This window comes from Epinephelus moara, chromosome 11 (genome assembly GCF_006386435.1).
Source record: "Epinephelus moara isolate mb chromosome 11, YSFRI_EMoa_1.0, whole genome shotgun sequence".
Classification (NCBI taxonomy): domain Eukaryota; kingdom Metazoa; phylum Chordata; class Actinopteri; order Perciformes; family Serranidae; genus Epinephelus; species Epinephelus moara.
In genome coordinates this window covers 2,600,499-2,610,653 of record NC_065516.1, presented here as the reverse complement: position 1 = coordinate 2,610,653, position 10,155 = coordinate 2,600,499, and the positions used below count along the sequence as shown (strand labels likewise).

At 39.6% G+C, this 10,155-nt stretch overlaps 1 protein-coding gene across 1 annotated transcript in view; it reads right to left on the bottom strand.

Moving 5' to 3' along the window:
• LOC126397819 (sodium channel protein type 4 subunit alpha-like) overlaps nucleotides 1–10,155 on the bottom strand; it is a 365,246-nt gene that overhangs the window by 213,720 nt on the left and 141,371 nt on the right. The window contains exon 9 of the mRNA XM_050056785.1: nucleotides 1,749–1,812. Coding sequence (XP_049912742.1) covers nucleotides 1,749–1,812 — 64 coding nt within the window. The remainder of the gene's footprint in view (nucleotides 1–1,748; nucleotides 1,813–10,155) is intronic.

Here is a 10,155-nt window from a genome sequence, read left to right as displayed (position 1 = left end):
TGTTTTAACCAGCCAAGAGGGCAGTTTAGTGTGTTTTAACCAGCCAAGAGGGCAGTTTATCATGTTTTTACCAGCCAAGAGGGCAGTTTAGTGTGTTTTAACCAGCCAAGAGGGCAGTTTATCGTGTTTTAACCAGCCAAGAGGGCAGTTTAGTGTGTTTTAACCAGCCAAGAGGGCAGTTTAGTGTGTTTTTTGGCTCCAAAGAAGGCACTTTAGCGTGCGTTTTGGCTCAGTAAGAAACCATTCCATTTTCATGGCACTATCTCTAGCTGTCACACCATCCACCATCACCTCCACCTCCAGATGACAGTCGGCGCGTATACTACATTCCTTTAGAAATGTTGCAAGAAAATGTAATGTATCTGTGATTTGCAGAAATGTGCAGTGCCGACATTTTTTAATTGCGACTGGGCTTTAAATTTTCTCAACAAATGAAGGAACAATTCATCCTTCCTTATCACAAACATCTGGAGATACATGGTTTTCACTGGATAGGAAGGGGATGAAATACTGTCATCTGAAAAGTAATCTATATACTGTAAACAGATGTCTATATACATATTTGAAGATTTTGGTAACGGGAACCATTCTGGTTTCAGTTTGAAGTCCCAGTAGTACTGACCAATCATGTTTGTGTAGCAGGTAAACAGTCCGTTTGGAGAGGCAGAGCTCATTGGCTAAAATGCAATCTTGGAATCTATCAGCTATTATTTGATGATGATTTAGCTTTATATCATATAGTTTTCATTTTTCTGCATTCATTTGTAAATATCTGTTTATAGAGTGTGGCAAAAATGACCGGTGCATGGAAGAGGAAGTCTTGGCCCAGAAATTCTACTGGCAACACCAGATCTCCTGTAATATTGGCCCTTGCCCCTTTATCGTCGACAGACACTAGCCAATGTGTTTCAAGATTGTCTGAAAAGTAACTAAAGCTGTCAGACAAATGTAGTGTACAGGATTTACCTCTGAGATGTAGTGAAGGAGAAGTATAAAGATGCATAAAATAGAAATACTAATGTACAAGTACCTTAAACTTGTATTTAAGTACAGTACTTGAGTAAAGGCTACTGAGGGTTACAAAGCACAAGCCACCATGCTGGATGACTGACAGTGATGTTCCTGCATGACTTAACTTAAGCTTTTCACACTTGCATGTGTTAGCTCCGAGCTAATCCAAACCTGTGGCTACAGAGAGTTCAGAGATATTGCAGTAAGCTCTGGGCTGGGCGACAGTCTTCTCCACGGGCTGAGGGGTAGAAAGGTTTCATTTCTGGCAGTAGAAAGTTGCCTTCTGCAAACTGACACCAATCGGACACAACAGGAACTGGTGTTTGGGTCAGGACAACATTTTAGTGTTCACAGTTTTCTATTAGAGGGTTTAAATCAGCCAGTCAAAGGCTTTTCTAAATACTCAGGTCACAAGTCTTAAGGCCATCAGTGCAATTACACAGACACCAAATATTTTTTTTTAACTTCAAGCCACCAAAACCTGAAACACCTCCACATTTTAAACATTTTCTGAAATATATCCAGTTTCATCTTGCCACCCAGGGATGCAGCACAAACCCCATCTAAACACATTTCAGCCTCTGTCCCTCAAAAACCCTTTCACCCTTCAACAAACTCCACCCTCAGCAGGGAGGTGTGTCCAGCTCATACACCCACACCTCCACCTCCATTCTCTCCCAGCTTCTCAGTCTGTTTGAAAACATGTTTCCTGTAACGAAGAGAAAAAGTTCACTCACCCTGCGTCGCTGCTGTTCCCACAGATTAAGGCATCCTTGGCTCCCTCCACCTTGTAGAAGTTTTCTAGAAATATAAGAAATGAAATTTGACGTTAGATTTGAACTTTAATTTGAAGTTGAAGCACACGCTTATGGTCCACCCACACAGGTGTTTTCACTCATTCTGCCTAACGCCCAGGACTGTGTGGGAGTGTGGAAGCTGGACTTGAGTGACATCTCTTCACCTCAACTCTCCTGTTAGTTTTAAAGCACTTGTTGGTTAGGGTTTTTGCTTTTATCATTCTTATGAGTTAATGTAATATCCAGCATAACTTAGCAGAGGTCCAGTTTGAATAAAAACACCTGTGTGGGTGTGCAGGACCTGACGATATATGTATGTATGCCTTCATAGTGAACATGGAGAATCCAAAAATATGTGAACTTTCTCCATGGTGTGAAGTAAGCTGTGACCAGGTTTAATAGCAAAAAACATCTGCTGTCAAAGTCTCACACAACTTGTGCAGTATAATCCAAACACAAACAAATCCAAACGTGGTCCCCGTCTACTTTAATTTATGAAGAATATTTGCCTTCTTTTAATTCTTCGTTCACCGTGGAGGCACGTGAGAAAAATAAAGTTTTCTTCACAAATTCAAAGCAAAGGCCCAGATACACCACACTCCCTCTCAAATTCAGCTCTTTGTTCACATTCTTCACTTCCGTTTATCTTCTCATGCACTGAGCTGAACTGCCAATCAGAGTGACTTTATTTGCCAATGGGCTCCATTGTGCTGACGCCCATTCAACATGCTGAATTGGCAGAAAAACCAATGGCCGAACTTTGACCAATGTCTGACTGTTGGCATGATGTGTCAGGCCCTTAACACGTGGTAAGTAACTGACATGCAATTGGTAATTTTGTGTAAAATATTCCTTTAACAGTCTTCCTGAGGAAAAGTCATGAACATTGAACCCTTTTAACAAAAACTGAAAAACATCACACACAAGCAAGGATAATATTTTTTTCCCCACATATTTTTGCAAAAGCTAACTCAGCATCTATTTATAGAACAATTGCTACAAAGCGGTTGCACCAAGCACCAGCCTCCAGAGTGGAAAAATGAAGCCAATGCTGAGGTTTTGAAAACTGCAGTTTATTTAATGTCCACTTGAGGCTGGCTCCAAAAGCCATTCAGTCCCCACACACCCCCATGCCAAAATGCCCAACTTTACAGCAGAAATAAACATGTTTACAGCCTGATACAAAATAAAAGGTTTTGGTCTGTACAGCTAATTTCAACATTCACGACAACTGTAAAGGCAGTGAATATTTATATAGCCCAGTCATTTACATTTTATTAAGGCTTAAAGTTATGCATAACTAAGGGCGTGGCTGCTTTGAGTGACAGGCTGTCCACAAGGTATTGCAACAGTCTCTGAGTCAGATCCACCCCCCACTCCTCCACAGCTCCAAATATGGTCATTTCTGGCTCCAAAAATTCAAGATGGTAAGTGCCAAATGTGAGGCATCAAAATGGTTGTTCATGCACCAGTGGGGGACATCAGGGTACCTCGTCTATGCTTGACAAACCAGAGAGCCTCATACACTGATGGGTCAGATCAAAATCTCTGTTGATCACTTTTACCCCCGTTATTTGTCCTAAATAAAGCCAGAACAAGTGATTGACTGTGTGGAAATTTTTTTTTGTTTTTTCATTTTATAGATGCAAAATACTAATTTTGTGATGTCTCTTTTAATCTACTCAACATTACTTTTGGATGTTTTTTGTAGTTCAAAATAATTATTTAGTGCAGCCAACCATGGACCCAGACTTCTGGGTGGATGGCGGCTCTACAGCACAGGGTGTCTGACAGACCAGTTAACAGTACAAATAAGCACTTACACATATCAAGTCTTTATCTTTTGTTTCAAGGAAGGTAAATTTTAACAACTGTGGCATTTGACTGCAGTACAAGACATGAAACATTTTGTCTTCATAGATATATATTCCCTCTGCTCAACTGATATGTTTTAATGTATTGTCAAAAGAAAAAAAAATCAGGATGGTGTTTCAGGTAAGTTCAGGTAACCCTTCCTGTGCTCTCTGTATTCAGCTGTCTGTTCATCTGTCTGTCTGTATAACCGTAGGATCAATAAACTCATCAGACTCCGCTCAAGTGTTTTGACCTTTCAGATTCCATCTAAGTACAGTAGGAGGCCATAAAAACAAAACCATTACAGGAACCAACGTTTACTGGGCATTTATTCTACACTTTAGTCTGACCACGGGCCATTTCCAAGTACATTAATATACTTACCTCAGGTAACTCTCTGCCCCAAACACATATGTATTAAAAGCTTTTAATGCAGGTTGGCAGGAAGAAAACAAATGTTTCTTAAGTTTTGTTTTGGTTTGAGGGCATGCAGAACTTGTTCCAGAGGATGGGAATAAATGTTTTTAAGCAGCCCAGTTTCAAAGAGAAGGACTGATTCTGGAACAGCTCTGGAGATGGGTAAGTTTAAGACAACCCATATGAAGTGGGGACACTTTCAAGAAAAATGTCAACGTATGATCAAGGATGAGTTTGAGACAGATCCATGTTAAAACTGACAGATGACAGTCAAAAGTCAAGATCAAACAATGAGTTTTAGATCAGACTCAGGACGGTGAACCAAGACCAGGTTACCAACTAGAGAAGATAACTGTTAACTGATAAACCCTTTAAATCTGACTCAACATAAAAAGTCTTTAAACAAATTGCTGTTTTCCCTGGGTTTGGCTTAAAAGTTAAAAAACCCAGTTATAAGACATGTTAGAAATGTACTTAAGTTTAACCCTGTGTTTCCAATCACATACTTTTTCTTTTTACGATCTTACAAAGTACATACTGTTGTGTGGAGCATGCATACGATTGGGACACACTATTTCCTTATGACATTGCGCCTTGACCTTTGACCCTCTTGCTTATACAGCCATCACAATCTGTAGCCCAAAACGTTAAGTAAAAAGAAAATATATCCAAACTGGAACACAGCAGATCTTAATGTTATCACTTAACATTATCTTGGAGATAAAACAAATCACAAAGCTGGTCAGAGAGGGATGTAATTGTCTTATTCTAACAAGAAATGCTGTAACTGTTGTTATTCATGTAATTTATAATTTTAAAGCTTGACTATCCACAGGCACATCAGATCAATATATATGTCTGTAAAAAGTTGGCCATTTTACCATAACTTTAGAAAAAGATGTTTAAAATGTACAAATTTAATTCATTTCTCTAATCTGACATAACAATGTCATCACGTCAGGTCAAGCTGCAAGGGTCAGGGTCAGCTCATGGGGCAGCTAAACTTGGGGAGAGATTTGCAGTAGCGGGAGCTAGTCAATAGTGCAGACAGGATTTACAAGCTGAAAAAGACCAGAAACTTGCCAGAACAGTTTTGGAGCTGCTCTTTAGATCTATAAAATATCTTGGATGTGAGGGATTTCCACTCCAGGGACATAGTCATCGGGATGGAGTCTGAACAGCGAAAGATGGCGCTGACGACAAGCAGACATAATGTCATTATTTGTATAGGGGACCTGCCTGGCTTAAACAAAGAGAAACCAGCATGTCTGCCACCATTTAAAGGAAATATTAGATATTTTGCAGTCCAGAGACAAACTGTGTCTGGAGCTACAGAGCACACATTCTTTGTAATGATAAAACCACCGATGTAAACATGTCTGAGCAGTTTTATTGTAGCTCCTCAACCCAGTCGCCAGAATAAATGTTTGAATTGTACGTTTCTGCAAACCACAGATATGTAACATTTTTACCTTATTATTAGTGGACATGATGAAACTTTACATTTCAACAATGCTGTTGATAGCGTGGTTATGTTTAGGCACAAAACACTTTTATGGTGGTGTACATATAAAAATTGTAATGATGGAGGGATGGGGGGGGTTTCTTAGTTCCACGTTCACTAAAATGTATAACTGATCGGAATGACGGACAAGTCTATGAAAATAAACTTGTAAAAAACCTCTTCTAAGTAACTCTTGGGTGTGAGACAGTGTGTAGTAATTGATGTGATTTTACTCGTCTTAAAGAACTGACTGAAAAACTGTGAAAAACATCACCTCCTTTTTGTGAGATGTAACATCAGCCCCAGAATTTGTGTCTTTTATTGTGAAAAGCTGTTCCTGTGTGAGTCAACCTTACATAATAGAGATGGGGAACCTGACAGATGGGGATCGTTGAATCAGATGCAACTTTTCAACAGAAACAGTGACCTTAAATGCCGGCTTGACATTTTCATCCATTTGCCTGACGGGAACAACCATCCAGGGTACTTATCTTTTATTCAACATGCAATTCGGACCACATTTAACTCCAGCCATTATGACCGATTACACAGCATTCCAATAGAAAAATATTAAAATGGGTGTCATGTTCTTATCTCACTTCACTAAGTGTACTCGGGGAAACAAAAGAAGCAGCTGCGACCCAGCGAAACAAAGTTTAAACACTTTTCAGCAAAACCTCAGCTTGTCAGAGAGAAACAAAGCATTTCGACATTTCAAAGTCTTCCTTTATTGTGGCAGTACACGTGCAAAGTTTTCCCTCCTTTGACAAACAAAACAGGTTCTTTGGTGCTTGTGTCTGGCTCTGACCGCGTCTAACCGCCGCTGCACCAAAGGCACTTAAGCTTTTTAGGAGTGAAGCCATTCATTTGTTATCGAGTGCATCTGGGAGACTGCATCCCCACTCGCCAACAAAAAACTTCTGAAGTCTGAAGTGCTTTTGTTCACCAGCTCAAAGTAACCATGAAGCCTTTACGCAGCACTGACATTAGTCACTGAGGCATTTTCTCCCCAGACAAAGCAGATAGGAACAGTCTACGTAGAGTCATTACCTGAAACTTCAGGTTTAAATAAATGCATATTAGCCCGCGGACTGACATTTAATAAAGGTTTTTTTCAGAGCGACCCCCATCTGAGAGGATTTTACAGAGCTGCAGAAACCTGGAAAATTGTCTCTACAGGATATCGAGAGAGTGGGCTTAATTTCATTTCTTTTCAAGCTCAAGAGCAGCAAATGATTCTGACAAGCCTAAATACACCTCCACCCTCCCCTCGAGGGTTTTCATCTGCAACAGATGCATTTACATGATGAAAATCTGCAGGTATGACAAGTGAAATATACTGAAACACTGTTAATCTGCTCTCCAATGAAGGAAACATATTAATCAATGGCTCTTTGTTGTTTTGTCAAAATGCCTCATCTGAGAGGCAGAAGGCGGACAAAGGCAACAAATACATGTTAGATTATGTTAGATATGTACGTTTCATATCAGTGTTTCTAAACAGTACTACTGCATGGAGTATATATATAATTGGTACATGCTACTTTGTCCTAACATTGCACTTTGAACTGTGACCTTCCAGCTCATATATCCGTCGCAGTACGTAGCGCGAAATGTAAAGAAAAAAAGAACACAGCAGATCTTAAAGTTATACCTTGAAAATACAACAAAACACCAAGCTTGCCAGAGGTTGGAGTCAATTTCTTTATCCTGATCCTGAAATGTTATAATTGTTGTTATCTATTTATCACTGTAAAGGTCTTTTTGTGCCACCTTAGAGGCAGAAGGTGGGCAAAGGCACCAACAAAATGTTCAACCCCGTCGCCAGAAGAGAGTGTTGGCAATGTACGTTTCTGCAAACCAAGCATACGTTATCTTTGCACGTTTCCTACATATATCAACGTTTCACAAGTGACATAACATATGAGCTGACTTCATCATCTGGTGGTGAGGGAGATGTTGGATGCTGTGACACCTAGGTAAGACACCTGCCAAGCTGCAGACCACTGTTCAAGACCAACACACAAGAAACCCAGTTGTGTTTTAGTGAGTCATTGCTGTGTTTCCAGCAGTTTTTAGCCCCCAAACATGAGTTGGGTTTTTTTGTTTTGTTTGATTGTTTTTTACAGTCATTGCTGCGTATCTTCACCAGTCAAATTTGAGCAAACCGAATCAATTATGAAATTACAAAACTCTGAAAAAAATGTTTTATCTGAATTTGTGAACATTTAAAAAGATATTCAGATTTATCCTTTAAAATTCCAAATCAAGAAATGTCATATTTTAGTTTCAAAGAGGTGAATTCAGACACATGGTTTTTAAAGTTAAATATTTCAATGCTACGAATTCAGTCGTGTGTAAATGTTAATACTAAGTACACTGTTAAAATTCTCATTTGCTGCCATACACAGTCTCTTTTCTTTTTGTCATACTTATCCAGACATGTAAATTACTAAACTCAATTACCATACTTTTCCATAATGCATAGGAACCCCTACAGCTATGAAAACATTAGGAAATTGATCAGTCTTGGTATTCAGCACACATAATAGTCAGTCAGTAAAAATGATTTCACTTTGGTTTGGCCAAAAACTAAAGTGACTTCTACATCTCCTTCATTATGGGACAATGTCAGTACCCCTAAATGTTCTTGAGTAAAACGTTTAAATCTGCTGCATCAAGTTTAAAGTTTCAGAGCTGCAGAATGTGCAGCTCATGTTAGAAATAAACAGAGCGGTAAACTAAAGATATTAACTTGTGAATTTATATGATCAGTAAATTTCTAACAGCATTTCTTTCTTGCCTCATATAAAACAACAGTGTTGCTTTTTACAACGCATCATTTGACTCGTTTTATGTGAGTGTGCTCAGAGCCTGAAGAAGAAAGCAATAGGTTACCAGAACAAGTTGATAACCATCATCTCTGAAAGAGGTTTGAGGCTTTGTCAAGCCTCACATAAAGAAAGCCTGGCTCTGTTGAACATTCTTTGTGGTGTAGCCCTCAGGTTGTACACTGGTCAGAATCATTCTGGTTTCTCCAGTTCTATAATTCATTATCCTGGTGGTGTTGCATGCCTACCTGCTAACAAAAGTAATTCCTGGTCATGTATTTGTTATATGACTTCAGTCAACCAAAATGTTTGTTAATGAGCTCCAATCCCTATTACCTGCTGGTCCAAACAGGAAGTGAGAGCCTACAATGGGCTTTATTGTAGAGGGGACTCAGGCTTTACCATGTCAAGTACAGAGGGGGAGGTCATTGTTTCAGGGAATAGCTTTTCTTAAAGTACCCTAAAGAAAATCTATAATGTCAATATTTCTGTGTTCAGACAGAGATCATTTAGCTTGTTTTGAATATTTAAAAATCAAAATCCATGTTATATTTTTTCCTGTAGAATATTTTTGATAAATCATCCTGCACTCTGGGAGCAGCTAACTCCAGATATACATAGTTCTTCACATTTTAGGAGCTTAAGACCAATGGTTGCTGACGGCTGGCTCTGAGCAGACTGAACAAACATGATGGGCATGATGGGAAATGTTTGAGCATGGAGAACATGCACCATTGATCTCCCACTGAGGGGCTGTTTTCAGACCAGCCCAACAGGACAGGCTTTAACAGCGCAGCTCAGGTTTCACAGCAGCTTTTAGAGGTCGATACGGGAGCCTGCAGGGGACATTTGTTTGATGTGATGGATGGGAAAGCAAACTGCAAATGAATAAATAGAAGGTGCATTAGCAAGGAGCAGCGTGTCCCGACAAACCCCGTTACTGTAAGCTCAGAGCTGCCTTTTTTTGGATGGTTTCACACTTTAAGAGAAGTTAAGGTCCAGTAGAAACACTGTGTGTGGTTGGGGCAGGTCTCCTTCTTGTGCTACAGTGAAGCATCATTACATTAAATAATAACACATCTGGTTTTTAGATAATGAGGGGGTCTGTTTGTCCTGGGGTGGATTTTTTAACAGGATATAATACAAGCTTGCTTATAAATTTGAGCTGATATCATGTTTGTTTTTCATGCCACTATGACTGTGGCTATGAACCTGCTATTGGATGGCTATTTAAGCCGGCATTTTCTTTTCCTTCCTCTATCTGCGTGTTACCACTTTCCAAATCCCCTTTGCGATGGATAACAACAGGAACCTCCAAGCTAACATCTTGGGGTGCTTTCAGACCTCGAGTTCACTTGCTTTGGTCCAAATCAAGGACTAGTTTTGTTACAAATTGCATAATTGCCTAGAGTTGGTTCGTGTTCTCACGGCAGCATTTACAAACAGTCCAGATAAAATGTCTTGTGCGATAAAGCTGCCCTTGATTGGTCAGAATTTCCATGCAGGTAAAGTCCAGGAAGTAAAGCAAACGTTGAAGAAGAGTACACTTGCAAGATAAATGTGACACTTTCTAATGTCACAATGGAGGGACAACTACGCAGGTTGATTTTAGCGCTGCTCATCGTGGACTATATTGCTGTCATTGTTCATTTTAGTCAAACCATACCTTTTGAGTACGAGACACGGCTCCAACTAGAAAACAATGTTTTGATGCATTGGATGCATCGAATGCACATATTAA